At 33.5% G+C, this 19,862-nt stretch overlaps 5 protein-coding genes across 6 annotated transcripts; 2 read left to right on the top strand and 3 right to left on the bottom strand.

The window, feature by feature from the left end:
• Positions 1–575: 575 nt before the first annotated feature.
• Positions 576–2,970, bottom strand: LOC116336857 (glucose dehydrogenase [FAD, quinone]-like). The gene is made up of 4 exons (XM_031761022.1): positions 2,623–2,970; positions 2,391–2,524; positions 880–2,333; positions 576–808 (listed from the first exon to the last, which is right to left on the bottom strand). Exons 1-4 carry the CDS (start codon positions 2,780–2,782, stop codon positions 718–720), a joined length of 1,839 nt encoding a protein of 612 aa, XP_031616882.1. The 5' UTR covers positions 2,783–2,970; the 3' UTR covers positions 576–717.
• A 2,159-nt stretch (positions 2,971–5,129) lies between these two features.
• LOC116336859 (zinc finger protein 62 homolog) lies at positions 5,130–6,945 on the top strand. The gene is made up of 2 exons (XM_031761025.1): positions 5,130–6,108; positions 6,184–6,945. Exons 1-2 carry the CDS (start codon positions 5,227–5,229, stop codon positions 6,346–6,348), a joined length of 1,047 nt encoding a protein of 348 aa, XP_031616885.1. The 5' UTR covers positions 5,130–5,226; the 3' UTR covers positions 6,349–6,945.
• Positions 6,946–7,259: 314 nt separating this feature from the next.
• Positions 7,260–10,025, top strand: LOC116336860 (gastrula zinc finger protein XlCGF16.1-like). Of its 2 annotated transcripts, none has more exons than XM_031761026.1 (4): positions 7,260–7,489; positions 8,698–9,097; positions 9,179–9,419; positions 9,494–10,025. In XM_031761026.1, the coding sequence occupies exons 1-3, from the start codon at positions 7,402–7,404 to the stop codon at positions 9,345–9,347; spliced, it is 657 nt and encodes a 218-aa protein (XP_031616886.1). In that variant the 5' UTR covers positions 7,260–7,401; the 3' UTR covers positions 9,348–9,419; positions 9,494–10,025. The 2 variants fall into 2 exon arrangements, with proteins under 2 accessions (XP_031616886.1, XP_031616887.1); XM_031761027.1 differs by lacking the exon at positions 7,260–7,489 and adding an exon at positions 8,135–8,611.
• Positions 10,026–10,097: 72 nt separating this feature from the next.
• LOC116336858 (probable phospholipid hydroperoxide glutathione peroxidase) lies at positions 10,098–11,325 on the bottom strand. The gene is made up of 4 exons (XM_031761023.1): positions 10,920–11,325; positions 10,642–10,852; positions 10,460–10,581; positions 10,098–10,401 (listed from the first exon to the last, which is right to left on the bottom strand). The coding sequence occupies exons 1-4, from the start codon at positions 11,055–11,057 to the stop codon at positions 10,210–10,212; spliced, it is 663 nt and encodes a 220-aa protein (XP_031616883.1). The 5' UTR covers positions 11,058–11,325; the 3' UTR covers positions 10,098–10,209.
• A 5,067-nt stretch (positions 11,326–16,392) lies between these two features.
• On the bottom strand, positions 16,393–17,017 carry LOC116336861. The gene is made up of 2 exons (XM_031761028.1): positions 16,766–17,017; positions 16,393–16,651 (listed from the first exon to the last, which is right to left on the bottom strand). The coding sequence occupies exons 1-2, from the start codon at positions 17,000–17,002 to the stop codon at positions 16,532–16,534; spliced, it is 357 nt and encodes a 118-aa protein (XP_031616888.1). The 5' UTR covers positions 17,003–17,017; the 3' UTR covers positions 16,393–16,531.
• Positions 17,018–19,862: the final 2,845 nt, after the last annotated feature.

The following is a 19,862-nucleotide window of genomic DNA, read 5'->3' as shown; positions in this document are numbered from 1 at the left end:
AATCATACGGGCGAAAAACCATGGCTGTGCGTGATTTGTGGTATGTCATTCACTTCGCAGGCTGCAGAGCGTAAACATGATCTTCATGTGCACAAACAATTGCGGAAATTTCAATGCACACTTTGTAATCGGTCATTTATCAAAAAAAGTCGACTAAGGGATCATATTAATGGAGTTCATACTAAAGTAATTACATTAATTTTACTTTTTGTTCGGATATTTTTACTCAATGGGCTATTTATTTTCAGGAGAGACCACATCGATGTGATATTTGTAATAAGAATTTCACTTCCACGAGCTACTTGCGTAAGCACAAATTCACACATTTTTCTGCAACAAAGCAGTGTAGATACTGTGACAAAATGTTCAAGTTACACGATAACAGACGCATACATGAGAAAGGAGTTCATGGAGCGTTTTGAAATGTTTGCAGTTGATTTAAGGAAGAACTAGCGAGAGAGTTAAATTAGAAGATTTTATTTATTGGACGATTAATCGTAGATTAACGTTTTGTAACCTATTGAAAATGAGGAAAAATAAAGAATTTTGTTGTATTTTAAGTTAAAATTTATTTTTTAACATAATTTTGTTCATTTTTCACATTTAATGTTCCCAATTTATGCAGATTAAGGTTGAGAATTAATAGATTTCTCGTCTTCATATTCAGACGATGTTGAAATTTACTGGAGTTGAAAAGAAAAACGAGATTGAACAATATCAATTGTTATCTTCAATAACCATTTCAGCGCCTTTCTCTCCAATCATAATAGCAGGAGCATTTGTATTTCCAGATGTGATGTACGGCATTCTACAAAGACGATAGGAAAATTCAAAATAATGTCACCCTATCAAGTTTATAATCAAAGTAATATTAATTACATGCTAGCATCAATGACGCGAAGTCCATCTACGCCGCGAACTCTGAGCCGATCGTCAACTACTGCTTCGTGGTCTGATTGTGGACCCATTTTACAAGTACCGATAGGATGGTAGTTAGTTGCTGCCATGTACCGGATGTAGCATTCCCAATATTCATCGGTGTCGTACTCAATTCCCTCACATTCTTTCAGCGGCAATTTAACAAATTTTCCATGTTTTCCCGAATAAGATTTGCTCTTTTCATAGGAAACTTGATGCCGAATAGCACTTATCATCGTTTTTAAATCGTCGCCTGCGCCAAAATAGTTTGGAAAAATATTTGGTTTGTCATAGATCGAGCTTCCACTTAAATTCATAAAACCAATTGAATTCGGATGAAGCAATGTTACCATTATCACCACGATATCATGATTTTGATTAATATCAATAAGTTTGGTAGCGATTTCATCATAAAATCGACATTTTTTAATGTAAGCTGAAAGATTGGACGCATTTTTGGTAAAAAAAGAGTATTGAATTTGAATGTTTGGAATTTTTTTTGCTTTGTCGATATTAATAAAGGCAGATAAGGTTGAAATTGGTCCATTTGTCAATCGACCCGTACTGTGAATAGCTAAGTTGTATGTGTTATCATAAGCAGCGAGTGGGTCAGTTGAAGTTGGATCAAATTGAAAGAAAATCGTTGTGGCAATATGATCCAATAGATTTTTTCCAACGGCCAAATCATATTTTGGTGTAATTTCATGCTTTTTCAATTCTTCCTTCGGACCAATGCCAGACAACATTAAAATTACCGGCGACATGATCGCACCAGCCGACACAATCACTTCTTTTTTTGCATAAGCTTTTATTATTTTTCCATTTCTTCTGTACTCAATGCCGTAGGCTCGATTCGTTTCGTTCAGAAGAACTTTTTGAACCAGACCATATTTCAACACATGAAGATTCGTTCTATTTTTTGCCGTTGCCAAAAATGCTTTGGCCGAACTTTGTCTACGACCTTGATAACAAGTTCCTTGTAACTTCGTATATCCAATATATTTGTCGGCGTTTATATCGCTAAGAAATTTGTAGCCATCTTCGATACCAGCATCTATTATTGTTTTTTCAAACGGATCTTCGCCAAAGAAATCGATATTTAGTGAGCCTGAGTCACTGTGATACCTTCCATTGTCGCCGTAAACAAATTGCGAAAAGTGATTATTTTCCGATTTTCTAAAAAACGGCAAAACACTTTCGAAATCCCATCCTTTGTTGCCCATTTCAGCCCATCGATCGTAATCACGATCATTACCACGAACATATAACATTCCATTCATAGCCGATGAACCACCCAACATTTTTCCACGTGGCCAATAGCAACTGTCGTTCAGTGCTTTACATGATGTATTTGATTCTGCATAAAATTGCCAATCGTATTCGGTTCGCTGATTTGCTGAGGACATCGCAGGAACCTTTTTTTTTTAAATAAATACATTATAAAGAGGCATAATTTTGTGCATTGTGTTTACCTCCGATTCAAAAGGTGGATCGCCGCCTGCTTCTACCAATAAAACTTTCCATTTCGGATTTTCACTCAAGCGATTTGCAACCACACATCCGGCCGAGCCAGCACCAACCACCACAAAATCAAACCATTCACCATCTATTCGAAACAAATTTAAATAAAATGTTGAAATTTTTTCGTTTCACCGATTATGTTCAGGTTTCAATTTGAAGTGATGATATTTTAATCATTTTTACCGGATTTCTCTGCCGTTGGTCCATAGTCATTTGGCCATATATTTGACTGTGGAATTGTACAGTGTGCAGTGATTAACGTTTGAATCAATTGAATGAACAATTGATTTGCAGTGCCAACACTTTGTGCTGCACACTGAGGCGGTAAAAATGTTTGATTCATCGTCTTCCTCTTCTGTATGACTTTATTTTTGACTATCACTTTTTAGCTATATACGATTTTTAGGAATCTGAATGTTATATCATGCCAATTTTTTGATATCAGGTGATAAATGAATGTTATAACGAACAAATAACGACGAAATTTAGCGTAACAGTTGAATTCTCGAATGTGAATGGTTGTTTTGTAGATTATCACCGTACATTTATACCAATGTTTGAATACTTAAATAGGACGGATTAAAAGCATGTGAATAAACAATGGAAAAAAAACATATTTAATAGTAAACCATAAATAAGTTTTAAATAAAGAGGCTTACGTACGCAAGCTGACTTTTCCGCATGGAATCGATATTTTGGGAATAAACAGAAATGATGGTCTATGTATGGTTGCAGTAACTTAAATTACCGTGAAAACTTGTGAATATTATTTTCTTATCAAAATAAATAATCACACCAAGTTTAAAGAAATTTCAATCAAAATCATAGCCTGTTCAAAGTTTCACATCATTACGGTACCACAAAGGCAAATCTTTCATACAAAAATGAAATTTTTTATGGATTTTTGTATGAAAAGTCTGTGAAAAATTGATTGCATCTTAAAACTAACATCAGATTCGGGTTTCTCGTGCCAGAAAACCTCTCACTACACATTCTTTCAGGCATTTTTCTCATAAGTGCCTCTTCAGAGTCTAAGTTTTACACCGATCAATCAATGTCGTTGAAAATTTGACCAGATCTATTCCTCGTAATGCCCAATCATCCCGTAAAGTCAGATTTTGAATTTCATGTCTGAGCACGAAACCATCGTGTCACCCAAATGGTTGAAAAATGATCAAAAAAGTAAAATGTATGGATTGTGGGTACTCCTTTCGGACCAAAAAAAATTACACCGGTCATCAGATATTGCTCAAAAACTAATCAGCACGTCTCCTAGTAGTCCCAAATCATCCTGCAAAGTCAGAATTTGAATTGAGTTTTTGGAAGAAGATTTATCGAGTTAACAAATTTTGGCAACACGCCACAGGACACAGGACACAGGACACATCACACACAGCGACGCACATTAATATGCCCCAAAATCATCTCCAATCGTGTTTTCTACATGAAATATGCATAGAAAACATGTTTTGGGATGACTTTAATTCTTTGGCCTAATACAATACCTTTCCTACACTGAGTGTGCGGAAAAGTAAAAGACACATTAATTTCATGATGTTTTTTTATTGTCCAAACAAGATAAGACGCACGCGAAAAATGTATGACCTTACTGAATCGTGCGCTTTTTCTCCTACTGATTTAAGGTTTTCACAGTTTGGTATTCCAATAAGTTTTAAAGTGACTTAAAATTATAAGAATTAACAGCTCTTTGAAAGCCGAAAAAAAACAAAATAAAGTTTCGAGTGAAATAAAAATAATATACATATTTTTCCAACCGGCTAAGCCTATGAAGAGACAAAATGCGAATTCCCCTCATCTGTGCCATCTTGTATTCCATAGTTGAACTCAATTTAGTTACAATGAATTGAATCGAAAAAGAGAAAAAAAACAACAACAGTAACATGGCTACATAGATCTGTTGACCAGTGAGATACGTATAGCAATGGAATGAAAGAATGAAGAAAGCGTATATGTGTATGTATGCATCAGCACGCATAGATGTACAGCTCTGTGTGGCCGTGCTATTGTTGTTGTTTTTTCACTTTTTCATTTCAATGCTACAGAATTAAATTCAGTTTTTGCATCTAATTCACACTAAAATCAGATGGCGCTCATTAGCGAGATTCGCAAAAAAAAGTCTCCAATCTCATACAAATATACACCGGCTGTATTTTTCCCTTTAAATTTAGAGTTCTTACCAGACTTTCAAAGAAAAGCGGTAGAACTATGCATTAAAAATAACGTAGATACCAATGTACTCCACACTTCATCAGTAGTGTAAAAAATCCGGTTCAAATCCACACACGCACTGTGCGTTGTGAGAGAAGAGAGGAAGATAGGAATATGTGTATTTTGAACTCGGCAATTCATACAACGTTTGTGTGTATGTATGTTTTTGAACCGGCTTCTTTACACAACTTTCATCAAATCCGTTAATGTGAATACAATCCAGTATCCACTGTAGTGTTTTCTATCTGAAAGCAGATAAAGGCAATTTATTTAAAAAATTATCTCTTCTCAATTGTTAATTAAAACCATGAATGCGATTTTTACGTTAATAATTTTCCCCTCTATTTGAAATGGAATCTGTTTAGTGTTTACTTCATCATTCCAACCATTCCAACCATTCCAAACAGACTTCTTATTCCATTGGAAACTGTTGATTCGAAGTTCCAGTTGATATTTGACAGTACTACATTCGAACACTTTCCAACCAACTTTCATTCACCATATCAAAAGAAAAACACATCGAATAAGAGTTAAATGCTGTAAGTTCTCAATGTAAAAATGTGTATAACAATAAATGAAATCGATGAAGCGTGCGGATTTTTGTTGTTAAATGAATTCAGTGTCTTTATTTATTGTTGTAAAAAATGTTTGATCAATTTTGAGTGTGGATCAGACTTGGAGGCGCATATTTTATCCGAGCATCCCATCGGCCAAAAGCATGTTGAAAATATTTTTGTAAACGATGGTCTTCTTGAATCATTGTCGATGGTTATAATTAAAAATGAACCAATTACTGAAGAAGATGAATTCGATTTGTGCGTACCAACAAGTGATGAGATGGTGCCAGTGCAAAAAGAAATCAATACTTCTCAATCAACGAAAGAAAGCGACAGCACCACTGATGCGTCACTCGAAATAAAAACTACCGACGAAAAACCATCGAAACCAAAAGCATACAGCAAACGAAGCACCAAAAAAACAACCAAATCCGAGGTGTTTTATTGTGACATGTGTCCCGCAAATAAAGTGTCATTTAGTTGCATAGAAAATGTTCGTCAACATATGAAGCTTCACATAAAAAAGAAGCAATTCGCTACATTACGCAAGGAATGTCCAATTTGTAAAAAGACCCCGTTCAACTATGAGAAACACATGCAAGTGAATCATACCGATTCACGACCATATAAATGCGACTTTTGCGATGCGGTATTCAAAAACAACTGCAACCGCATTATACATATTAGATCACACACAGGCGAGAAACCATTTCTCTGTCCGACGTGTGGCAAATCGTTCACATCGCAAGATAAACGCAACAAACACAACATGAGAATGCACACGGAAAAATTGCCACATCAATGTCACAGCTGTGATAGGTCTTTCATCAGCCCATCGCAACTAAAAGAGCATACATACGCATTACATTCAGATGCTCGACCGGTATACAATTTTGCAGTAGACATTTTCATTTTGACTAAAATATTTTAATGTTTTTTTTTTTGGGTCTGATTACAGTATACTTGCGATGTTTGCGGTAATAGCTATTCGAACAGGACATATTTAAGAAGACATAAATATTCGCACGGCAAGAAAACGCATCCATGCAAATACTGCGACAAGAAATTCAAAACCACCGAAACCAGAAGATGGCATGAAAGAACGGTTCACAAAGCGCTGTAAAAGCCTGCGACAGCGACACATTTACTACTTACTTGGCCACTATTTTTTCATTGTTTTGTATTTTTGGGTGGGACGGTATATTTTGGTTGGGAAGATGGATTTTTCAGAAAATAAGACTATTTTTTTATTATTAGTTAAGAGATAAAGGGTTGGATGACATATAGTTTCAGAGGCTTATTACCGAAATGACGAGAGAATGCTCATATTTGACTGCAAAAAATACTCATTTTTATACTCTCCAATGTAGAGCCGCCAAAGAGTCTCTATTGGACTTTATTTGATAATTTTGTTGATTTGCGTTCGTTGGATAGTTTTAAGATTTTCGTTGAGGTTTTTTTTATGGTGGTGGACTTTGGATGAAGGCTATAGGATGAAAGTGATATTTGGGAGGATTTAAAGTGCAAAAATTGATATATTTTTTTATTATTAATACGAATATATAGTTTAGGAATTGAAAATGGAATTTTTGGACTGATGTTTGAATTTGGAATGGGAAAAAAACGAGAAACAAAAAAAATCTACTCAACTAGAGACTAATTTAGGAAATAAAAGAGGTGATATGTTTTCATATTATTTTAAACTTGGTTACTGTTATAAATCCATGACATTTATATATTGAAATAAAGAGATTTGCTCCAAAAAAGTCTATATTGATGATCAATTGTGTACTTTTTCTCTTGAATAATCAAACTGGTTATATGTCTCAATTGAATGTAATTTGTTGTTTCAGATTGATGTTCTCATTTTCAATTTACTTTCTATTTTACCGTTGTTCCCCCTCTCTTCCTACTTGTTCGTTAGTTGTAATTCGAACCATTTCGAAATTGGCTGCTATTTTGACATTTGATTCGAAATTCCAATTTTTTTTACATCGAATGATGTTCTGTCGCTATTTTCAGTGGAATGTAAACAACTCAAGACGTACATCTCTCAAGTTTTATACTATATAAAATCATTGACGGTCAAAAATGTGATTTGGATTTTAAATATTTCACTTCGATTGTTGGAGTTTGACTTTGTTTTGACGCTAATTTGGAAAAATCAAATTTCAAAATGTGTTTCAGCATCGAGAAACTGGACAAAGCCTGTGGGCTACTGCTGTTGAATGAGTTCAACATATTTGTTTACTGTTGTAAAAGTTGTGAGTGTGAATTTGAGTCGGGATTGACATTGGAAGGGCACATTCTGACTGAGCATCAAGACGACAAACGGCATATTGAACGGGTGTTTGTGAATGATGGCATTGTTGTGGACTTTGAGGAACAGTCGTATCAAAAAGTAACATTCGAATTGGAAGATCGGAAATCAGACAAAACATGTCCAGGGAAAAGTCATGGAATGGAAAAAGCAGACAAAGTTCTTGACGAAAAAATAAAAATTGAGCCAGTCGAGGTTGGACCATGTAATTCAATGCTTCCGTTCTATGAAGATTCGATGGATAATGGTAGAATGTCACCGATGGTGTTGAAGAAGCAACGAAGATCACGACCGCCCCAAGATAGAAAGACAAAATCCGGCAATGTATTCCATTGTGATATGTGCCCGGGTATAACCTAGGGGCAATTTGCAGAGAATGCTTAATATTATGAATGAAACACACAGGTTGACTGACAAAGAATGAATGACAATGAAATTTTATTTGTCTCTCTTATATATATGAAAACAATGTTTGATTTAAAAATATATTCAACACAATTCACTTAAAAATTACCTTTCTATTATTTAATAATTGTTATTGATTCTTTTTCGATTATTGCGATTATTTTCGATTATTTCGATTATTTTCGATTATTTCGATTATTTGTCGATTATACATTAATTCTAATATCCATACTATGACATTGCCAAATGACAATGAAGAAAACAGAATGTATGTAGGATAGAAAGAGAGACTGTGTGTCTGGGCGACTGAGTGAGTGAGAGATTATTGAAAACCATTAGAATGTAAGGCTTGACCACATGTATTTATTACATTATTGTCGCGACAGCAAAAATATTTGCTGAAAATTGAGATTTGATTGTGGTGGTAGTAGTAGCAGTGGAGAGAACAACACACATGGAATCAATGTTGTACACACAATTTGCTATTCCATTTTTTTTTCTCTATGCACAGATCTCCGCTACAACGATCATCAATCAATCATAAAAATCTCAATTTTCAGCTATTTTTTAGCTATCGCGATTTCAGTAATGGAAAGTTTTCATTTAAGATTTCTTTTTATTTATGTGGTCGCCTTATTTCAATTTATTGATATATACACTTGTAAGCTACGATTATTTTTCGATTATTTGTCGATTACTTATCGATTATTTCCAATTAATTCTTTTCTTTTGTGATTCTCCCCTTAGGTATAACGCTCAGTACGATAGACATTGTGCGACAGCATATGCGACGTCATCGTGAAAATCGACTGCCAAAAGCATGTACGATTTGTAATAAAAAACCGCGGAATTTGGAGAAGCATATGCAAATGAATCACGGTGAATTGTGTCCGTATAAATGTGATTTTTGTCATAAATCTTATCGGACCAACAATAACAGAATCAACCATCAACGATCTCATACCGGCGAAACGCCGTTTTTATGCGAAGTATGCGGCAAATCGTTTCGAACTCAAAGCTCGAAGATTAAACACAAGAATCGTGTTCATCTAAAGAAGCGGCCTCATGAATGTCCACACTGTGAACGGAGGTTTACACTTCCATCCGGTCTTAAGGAACATATTTTCTCATTTCATACCAAAGAACGGTAAGTAGTCTTATCAGATTTTTTTTCAAACTTACGTCCATGATTGGTTTTTTCACTGATCGTTTTTTTCTATTCACGAAGACCATTCGCTTGTGAAATGTGCGGTGAAAATTTCTCGACTAAAGCTTATCTGCGAAGACACAAGCTAACGCACCAAGAGAGGACCAAACAATGTCGATATTGCGAAAAAAGCTTCAAAACAACCCGGACGAGACAAAGCCATGAAAAAGCCATTCATCAAATGATCTGAGGTGGAATGATGAAGTCAATTGAAGTTTTGAATATTTTACTCGATTTTACTTGTGATGAACTAAAAAATATGGTAAACATTTGAAATCAAAAATCAGTTTTGATATTAATTTCTTTTTTAATTTTTTCAATTGAATTTTTTTCCAGATTCCGTTGTACAAATTTCCACTGTCTGACACTTCGAATTTCCAATGATTCCATGGATTTGACGTTTCAATGACATTTCCAGTAATATATAAACAATTATTTAACGTGTATGGTAAATCGACGGAAAGAAGACGAAACAATGGCGATACTGTGAAAAAATGTTCAAATTGGCCGATAACAGATGTTTGCATGAAAAAGGTGTTCACAGAGTTTTTGAAGTGATGAAGAATAAATTAAATTTTAAAAGTGTCTATTTATCGTAGTAGATGAGCTATGGCACACGTTGAGGTAGGTCAGAGTGTTAACAGATTTCACGGATATACAGAGAAATACGAAAGAGCAAGAGAAAGAGGATACTTTTTCTCCAATACGTAACTGTGCATGTTCAGACACTGACCTGCCTCAAAGGGGACGAGAGCATACATAGCTCCTCTACTTATCGTACATGTTATAAAATGCGAATTTAAATGTAAAAAAGGCTTAATGAATCGTATTTCAAACCAAATTCCAATCATCTTCGCCTGATTAGAATAAAAACCGATTTTTTTTTTTGAAAATAAAAGATTTTTATTTCCAAAAGCGAAATTGAAATCAATGTGTATTTTCTTTCAAAAGTTTAAATCAATGTGTATTTTCTTATAGAAAATCCCGCTACTAAGTGATCTGACACCAAATTAATAATAAGCGATTGATATTTTAGTGACCGAAATTGAATTTCAAAACAAAGCCTTGATGTCATCTAGCATTTCCATTGGTTCTGTAGTGGGTTCATAGCGTTTGACCACTTTACCTCTTTTATCGATTAAAAATTTCGCAAAGTTCCATTCAACATCGGAGCCATTTACTCCGCTCATTTGTCCTTCTAGGTATTTATACAATGGAATGGCGGAAACTCCGTTTACATTGACCTGATTGTATACAAAACAAAATTAGACGTCGAACACTGCAAAACGATAGACTTCATACTTTTGCAAAAATGGTTCCAATATCAGCGTTGCGTTCTTTCAAATGGCAAAGCATTTCATCGCCATCACCCTCAGGCATAGTGCTGGCAAATTGATTGCATGGAAACGCCAAGATCCGTAGCCCTGTAACAAAATTCATCAAATTTTAATTCAGTGACTTTTTTAAAATATCATTTCTCCTACTGTCGCTGTAGTCTTTATTTAATTGCGTCAATTGTTCATAATTCACTGGTGTGAATCCACAGCCCGATGCGATATTTACAATGATTGTCACAAAACCACTACACAAGTCACCCAGTGCAATATCATTAAGGAATGTATCTTTTGGAGTGAAATCATAAATCGATGCCGCTTTTGTAAAATCCATTCCATCGTTAGCAGTGAGTTGGTTAGCCTTTGAAAATACAAAAAATTATCACTTCCAGCTGGTTTTATGTGAAACTTTTTTTTTAAATTCTTACCAAATCGGGATTTTTCTCTCGTTCGCTAGATTTTTCAGCCAGAAGCGTCTTGCAATCGGTGCTTGGATTCAAATCACCAACATTTGCGGCTAGTGCGGTGTTTGATAATAAACAAACAGAAAGAATCAACCAAAACATCGTGAATTTTGGTAATAAAATTGTAAACGGGAAAAAAACAACAATGTTAGTCTATTCAAGTCTAGTCAATGAAAGTCTTGTCAAGTCTGAATAAAATAATGACTCTGGTTTCAAGCTTTTATACGATTTTTGGTGAAAAAAAATAATATATATCTTTTTCGCTCGAAATATGAATAATACGGTGATTTTGTACTGATTTCCGGAAGTAGTAATGACCAATATTAAAATGAATAATGAATATTTTAGATAAATACATGGGGTCAATCACGAAATTCTAGTGCGTCTAGTGGGTCAATCACGAAATTCTAGTGCGTCTAGTTTTTGATAAAATTTCACTAGAAAACTAGAAAATTCTAGTGCGTGAAGTTGTCTCTCAGTAGTTTTTCATATAAATTATATGGCCTTCGGTGTGAAGTTGGCTTCATTTGTGACGTCATTCTTCGCACTAGATTTACTAGTTTTTCTAGTATTCACTAGCGTGATTCGCCCCATGGATAAATACCAACCGTTTATATGCAACAAAGGTTGTTTTTACTGAAGAGCGTCCGATAGAATTGAACTGAAAATCACGCAAAGCAAATTCATTATTGTGACGCCGTCGGTAGTAGTAAATTGCTAATGATTTTATCATTTTTATTGCATCCGTAGAATTTTCCCCAACAATGCACATGATCGAATTATTTAATAACCAATTTACGAGAAGACCTTTGGTACGTAGAACTTGCGTTGAACTTGTTATGATTATCATCATAAAATGTCGTTAAAATGCGGACATATGCAAATAAAATTTAATTCCCACTCAGTCATCAATTCTAAAAATGTTAAGATTTTCTCGAAATACGAGGAGTTCTTGAAGACCATTCTCATGGGAGTTTTTGCATATTTGGATACCTTTTTGGTTTTGAGCTTGTAATGGGTGACATTTCCCAAAAAATCGAATGAGCCTTAATCATTTTACTCGAACACACATGGAAAAGCTATCATACGTTCAATAAATTTCAACATCAAGTCACCTTCTATCGCAAATCTGAACTTTTCATTTTAAGTTGACCAATTTATTTAAATTCTCTTCATTCGTTATTCATATTCCCCTGCATTCGAAATTTCAAGTTCACTTTCCGAAGGTTCAAATGTTTATTTCGAAATTGTTTGAAATTCCAGTTTCGAATTTGGTCATGACATTTCATCTGAATGACTAAATGTAAACAATCGAGTGACAAAACGTATGACTGATAACAAAAGAATAAAAATTGACGAAATTAAATAAAAATGTGTTACACAATCGATCAAATGAATGAATTCTGTGGATTTTTACTGCGGAAAGAATTCAACACATTCCTGTACTACTGTAAATATTGCCACAGTGAATTTGATTTAGGAGGCAATTTGGAGGAGCATATTCTATCAAAACACCAAGACGACAAGCCGTACATTGAGAGTGTATTTGTGAATGGTTTCGAGCATGAAACGGAAGCTTATTTCCTAACAAAGGAGCTGCTAATAAATGAAACGATTACATCAAAAATAGAGTGTTGTGATGGAATCGCATCATATGGAGATGATGTTAAAACTTGGTGTGAAAATGGCACTAAATCAAAAATTGATCAACCATTGCCAAAACGAAGGCGAAAAAAGTGCCAAAGGTGAATTCGATGAAAAAATTCCAAATGAGTCGATAGATGAAGACTCAATGTGGTCGAACCCAAAGGAGCTGAAGGAAACTCTCACAAAATTCCGAAATAAAAGCCTATGAAAAGTCAATTCATCATGGTCGAAGGCGAAAAAGAGCAGCGCAACCACAAAATCAGGCGATCAAAGAAATAAAAGAAAATGGAAACCAAATTCATTGGCCGTGTTTGATTGTGAAAATGGAAACCAAATCCAATGGCCGTGTTTGAGTGTGAAATGTGTCCCGGAGTCGTATACAATCACAAAGGTAATTTGAAACAACACATGAGTCGTCACATCAAAGAAGCGAAACAAAAACTGTGTACGATATGCATATAAAGCCGAGAAACTATGAAAAACACATGAAAGTCAATAATGATGAATTACGCCCGTAGAAATGTTCAAACAAAATTTAAATCGTATTATTCACATGCGAACGCATACCGATGAGCGGCTTTTTTTGTGCGGCATTTGTGGGCAATCGTTTCGATCGACGTCGACGAGACGAAAGCATGAAATACGAACACATGAAAAACGACGAGACCATTCGTGCCAAGATTGCGGCCGGTCATTTTTCAAACCACATCAACTGAAGGAGCACATCAATGCAATCCATCTGAAATTGCGACTGTTCAATTGTAACATTTGTGAAAAGAATTATGCGACCAGCAAATACTTGATTATTCACAAAAAACGCACGGAGATAAGACGTTGCAATGTAGATTGTAGATATTGCGATCGAATGTTCAAACTGTGTGAAATTAGATTGAAACATGAACGAGGTGTTCATGGAGCAGTTTGAGCATTGAGTTTTTGCAAATGGAATTGGATGGAGCAACCGTTTTTTGTGATTAATAAAGGGAATAGATGAAACTGCAATGGCAACATAAGTAATATTAAATTGATGAAATTTGACAATGAATTACTTTACATCCAAATCTCAAATCGACTTTATTTATTGTTCGTCTAGGGGCAAATCACCATTTGCAAATATTCTGTATTTGCAAAAAATTTGCGTATTTCCGAAGATATTTGCAAGTTTTTTAATATTTGTACACATTTGCAAATATTTGCCCTGATTTACGACATTTGTATACACATGATTTACGACATTGTGTACTTGACTGTGTAAATGCAGCTAATGAGAATATCTCATTTATAACGAAATTAAATAAAATGTCTTACATCCGTAAGATGAACTTTTCCGCACTGTGATCCATAACATGCATTTATTACAAATCTTTAACTCAAAGAATTCACGAGAAAACTGAATCTGACATTAGTTTTACGATACAAATAATTTTCGAAGCAATTTTCATACAAAAACTACTAAAAATGGGAATTTTTGTATCGCAGCCATGCCTATATGATATCGTAATCATGTGAAAATTTGCAGAGGTTATTTTTTTCACAAAAAGTTAACATTCTGAAAGTTTGAAGAAATTTCAATACATATTAAGGGTACTTCCCATACAAAATTTCGTTTTTGAGCGAAAAATCCAAGATTTTGTTCGGGAGGTACCCCTAATATGCGTTGAAATCTCTTCAAACCTTCAGTATGTTATTTTTGTGCGAAAAAAATAACCTGTGTAAAGTTTCAGCTCATTACGATATCATACAGGCATGGCTTCCATAGAAAAATCCAAATTTTTTGAAATTTTTGTATGAAAAGTGTATCGAAAGTTATTTGTATCGTAAAAATAACGTCATATTCGGTTTTCTCGTACCCGAAAACCCCCCAAAACACATTTTTGAGTGTTTAAATATACATTAAATATCACTTTTGGAAGAAAAATTGAATTTTTCCCATGGATGGCCATGAGCATCACACCAGACATGACACTTCACTCTGTCGACCAAAGTCGCTCAAAATCTAATGGTTTCTATTCCTCGGCATCCCCAATCATCCTGTGAAGTCAGATTTTGAATTACTTGTTTGAAAGTTATCGTGTTAACAAATTTTTGCGTACAGGGTACAGCGTACAGCGTACAGCGTACAGGGTACCACGCACATACATTCGGACATCGAAAAAATGCTAGATTCGTGTTCCCTGGCTCCTAAAACACCCAGAAAACATGTTTTTTGAGGGTGTTAATTTTTCGACCGATTCCAATACTTTACCTTACACACTAGGTGTGTGCGGAAAAGTAATGAAGAGGCTTACGTACGCAAGCTGACTTTTCCGCATGGAACCGAAATTTTGGGAATAAACAGAAATTATGTTCTATGTATGGTTGCAGTAACTTAAATTACCGTGAAAACTTGTGAATATTATTTTCTTATCAAAGTAAATAATCACACCAAGTTTAAAGCGCTGAATAACATACTCTCTTCTCGATATATTTAATAGAATTGTCAATGATTCTGCTGAAATTTATCAAACTCGTTCTGCAAAGTGTTATTAAACTCATGCTGGATTGATTTAAGTAAATTATTATTAACTGTGGCCAAATTTGCGACTTCTTCGTGAAATTTCTGTAAAATGATGAAAAAACAACAAATTAATAACTTTCTTCAGTACAAGACCAGGTTAAGAGGGATTATGAAAAATCATAATAAATTTTGCACAAAACAATTGCGATACATACGTTGAAATTCTCTTTTGTGAAAGTTTGTTTAATCTCTTGTTGAAGTTCGTCAAAATGTTTATTTGCTCTCGCACCAACGTTTTCCGAGGATACATCACGAGGTAGACGTGCTCCCAATATAAGCTAAAATTGTATGAAAGAAATCAAAATATTATTAATAATTTCGTGATATTTGGGTATTTTTAGGCGCAAAAATAAGTTTTTTTTTCGATTGTTTGGTACGCTTACAATAAGCATTACATATAATGTCAAAGACTCATTATCATTTGTTTGTTTTAAAAATTTAAAAATAAATGGATGATTGTTTTTATATGAAAAGTCACGAAGTTGAGCAAATGTACTCAAAACTCTGATAAAAAAAAACTAAAAAGCGCGAATGAAAGGACAGGGAAAGCATTTCAATTTTAGTTAAAATAACGATTATGAAAAAAATCAACACTTATTTCTTTTCACCAAAATTGAAAGCGAATCTTGAGAAACCAAGTCAATTCTTAATTTAAATTATTAAAAAAGGTTTTGGTTTATGCAACAAATAAAACGAAAAATTATACAGTAGATTTTTTCTACAAATATTATTCAATTAATATGGATAATTGAACAATTAGTTTCACGTTCAACTGATATAATTCCGACCGATTCCAACTAGTTCAAAACCTATCATGTGTTTGATTTAAAAACATCTGTACTTACTTGGACCAGACAGAATACAGTAATAAATAAAAGGTCCAATTTTGCCATTTTAACAAAGATTTGAATTTTATTTTTCAAGTCAACTCTTCAGCGATCAGCTAACGACTCAGCTCTTCGAATTGGTTCGGTATGTTTTAAATACAATTGGAGTCACTGATAATGTATCGACGCTGAACCAAGCTTGCACTCTCTCTATAAATAGCCAACAAATACCAAACAAACAAAGTGGTGCAGCTGTGCAAACGTTGTGTGGTCATATAGTTCAGAAAAAGATTGATAGGATATTCATCAAGATTCATTCTAACTTGATTGAAATTTCTTTCAAAGGAAGATCTTATCTAAAATAGTAAAATCTAAATGGAAATTGAAAAAATTAAAATTCAAACAGTTTTTGCCTTGTTAAAAAATATTTTATTCAATCAGCAAATTATAAAATAATTTGTTCGTATATTTTACAAAAATCGAACAAAAAATAACGAATCAAGAGTTCCATTAATTATCATTGATTCTGCTGAAATTGTTTGGTATCAATCTGCTTTCTTTTGGTTTTTTGTGAATTCACCATACTGGGTCTGCAAATTGTTCAACCCATCCTGGAATGTTTTACCTAAATTATTGCCTAAGTTTTGGAATGCTTGTGATAATTTCTGTAAAATGATGAAAAAACAACAAATTAATAAATTTCTTCAGTACAAAACCAGGTTAAAAAAGATTACGGAAAAATCATAATAAATTTTGCACAAAACAATTGCGATACATACGTCCAAATTCTCTTTTGTGGCATATTTGTTAAACTCTTGTTGAATGGTGTCTTGATGTTCCTTTAAGCTTTTACCAAAGCTTTCCAAGGCATTTGATAAATCAGGTTCATCTGTTACATCACGAGGTGGACGTGCCCCCGATGTGAGCTGAAATTGTATGGAAGAAATTAAATTATTATTGATAATTTTGAGATATTTGGGTAATTTTAGATGGTTATGTATGCTAACAATAAGCATTACACTTAATGTCAATGACTCATTCTCATTTGTTTGTTTTAAAGATGAAAAAAATAAATTGATGATTGTTTTTATATGCGAATACATGAAATTGAGCAACTAAGGAAAGCATTTCAATTCTAGATAATGACAAAATTCGACGTAATTTAAGAAAAATTTTAATTCACATATTTCTATAACTTTAAGAGTTCATTTTCTTGTAAAAATCTCAAACAAAAGTTGGTATAGAACCCGAAACAGGCCGTTTTGAGCATGGTTGTTGTGGGTCTGTTCCACGTTGTCCGCCGTACGCAAAATTTGTTAACACAATAACTCTCGCCCCCAGAAAAGTTATTTAAAACCTGACTTTACAGGATGATTGGGGGCCACGAGGAATAGAAATCATTAGCTTTTGAGCGACTTTGGTTGATGGAAAAAAATGTCATGCCTGGAGTGATACCTATGAAAAAGAGTCCAATTTTCGTCCAAAAGTCATACTTAATGTCGACTTAAACACTCAAAAATATGTATTGGGGGGTTTTTTGGCACAAGAAAACCGAATCCGACGTTAGTTTTGATACAGTTTTCTTGAAAAAACCAAAAAAAAAATTAATTTTTGTATGGGAGCTATGCCTTTATGCTACCTTAGTGACGTGAAACTTTGCAAAACTATTTTTCACACAAAAAAATGACATTCTGAAAGTTTGAAGAGATTTTAATCAAAATTAGGAGTACCTCCCATACAAAATTTTCAATTTTTGGCTCAAACACGAACATTTTGTATGGGAGGTACTCTTAATTTTGGTTGAAATTTCTCCAAACCCTCCGAATGTTATTTTTTTGTGAAAAAAATAACCTGTGCAAAGTTTCACGCCACTAAGGTAGCATACAGACATGGCTTCCATACAAAAATTCAAATTTTTTGTGACTTTAGTTATGAAAAGTGTTTCAAAAATAATTTTTATGGCAAAATTAACGTCAGTCATATTTTTTATAGTGTTTTGTTAGAAAATAGAATACTTTCAAATGTCGTACAAATGGGTTCATCATGAAAGTCTTGAAAAATTATTTTGAACTTTCTTAATAAAATACGCAACTACCACCGTGCGGAAAAGTTCATCTTACTCCCGTAAAACTCTTTATTTCAATGTGAACTTGGGGTCAGGATTGAATATGCAGCTACTTGCAGACTATTTACAATCACTTGCAATTCTCCAAATATATGTCAAGTTCAAGGAAGATTTAAGCTACGAAGGGGATACAATTCATTTTAAAAGTTTGAATAAATTCAATATTAGTTTGAAACTAAAGGAAGATGAATTATTTCCCAAAATTCCATTTTCATTCGATCGACTGAAAAGTTTAGGAATTCGCACAATTTGTCGATACAGCGATGAATTCTTCAAATTCATCAGCAAATGTCCAACAATTGATTATCTATCACTTTTGCATTATATGTATGGACACTCGCCCAAATGTCGGACTATTTGTTTGAATTTTCAACTTCAATTTAATATTTAACATTTTTGATTTCATGAAAAAATATCACTTTATACACAATTCGATGCAGAATTTAATTGTGCTTCATTTCACGTTTCTCAAAAGATAGTAATTTCCAAAAATGTATTATTTTTTTCCATTTTTTCGTCATAACATCGAAAATTCCAAATGTCGGATATTCGTCGTCCAATTCTCGGCTCCCTAATCTCGACATATTTCATGCATTTTCACTACGAAACTTGTAAACTTTAAGTTTTGACAGCCCATGAACGCACTATTTACATTGAGGTAAACAATACAAAATATTGGAGTTAAAATTATTAGATTGATATATTTTTGCTCCATATTTTATTTTACTTATTTTTCTATAGTAAAGTGGCAAAAATATTTAAAAATATTACGTTATTTCACTGATCTAGAATATTTTTGGTTTGAATTTCACAATGATCCAAATACGACTTTAACTGTCACATCTGTCAAATCCAAAGTGTTTCACTTGAAACTTCGGTGCTTTATGTGTCGGCAATTGGACGATTTATTCCGGAATAATATTACAGTGAAAAATGAAAAATAAATATAATTGTTTTTCTTTATATTTTCAAAATTTCTGTTCAATAATTAAATTAAACTATCTACAATTCGCCGATATAATTTTTTTTTCCAAACTAGTTATTTTTTCATATAAAAAAACGCATTTTACCGGCTTGTCTCAAAATGACATAGTTTAACTTTTGACGTGAAAAAGTGATAAAAATGCCGAATTTTTTTTGAACGTAATTTGTGAAAGCAATAATAGATTTTTGATTAAAATTTGGATTATAATAAAGAGATTTGATATTGATCTTTCATAATTTACTTTTAAAAATGCAATTCAAATGAATTTTCAATTTTTAATTTCAATTCACCTCTTGGTATTCCGACATTTGGTCGTGTGTCGACATTTGGCAATCTACTGTACATAGATGAGATGAATGTAAAGAAAATTGCGAGTGTATTACCAGCATTAGAGACAATAAACTTTCATGGAGAATATTCATTTGAAGAGGTGTGCCATTACTTGACTGAATTCAAATTGTTGAATAAATTTGAATTCAAATTAAAAGATAAAAATAATTTAAATGATTTACGAGCACGCTTTGGAAACGAATGGATAATATCCTCTGGGTTTTGTATCGAATCCCATGTATCGCTCTCTTCACCAGACATTATAATGAGATATTTTCAGCCAGATGAATCAGTTCAGCCAGATATCGTCAGGAGCTGAAATGGAGTGAAAACAATAAAAGTGATTGTTATAGTGGTTGTAAAAATTTGAATGTAATTATAACCATAACAATCACTTCTATTGTTTACACTAAATTTCAGCTCCTGACGATATCTG

The sequence above is a fragment of the Contarinia nasturtii genome, unplaced genomic scaffold (assembly GCF_009176525.2).
Source record: "Contarinia nasturtii isolate CC-2019 unplaced genomic scaffold, AAFC_CNas_1.1 Cnas_scaffold_210, whole genome shotgun sequence".
Classification (NCBI taxonomy): Eukaryota; Metazoa; Arthropoda; class Insecta; order Diptera; family Cecidomyiidae; genus Contarinia; species Contarinia nasturtii.
This window is presented reverse-complemented; position numbering and strand designations above follow the sequence as displayed.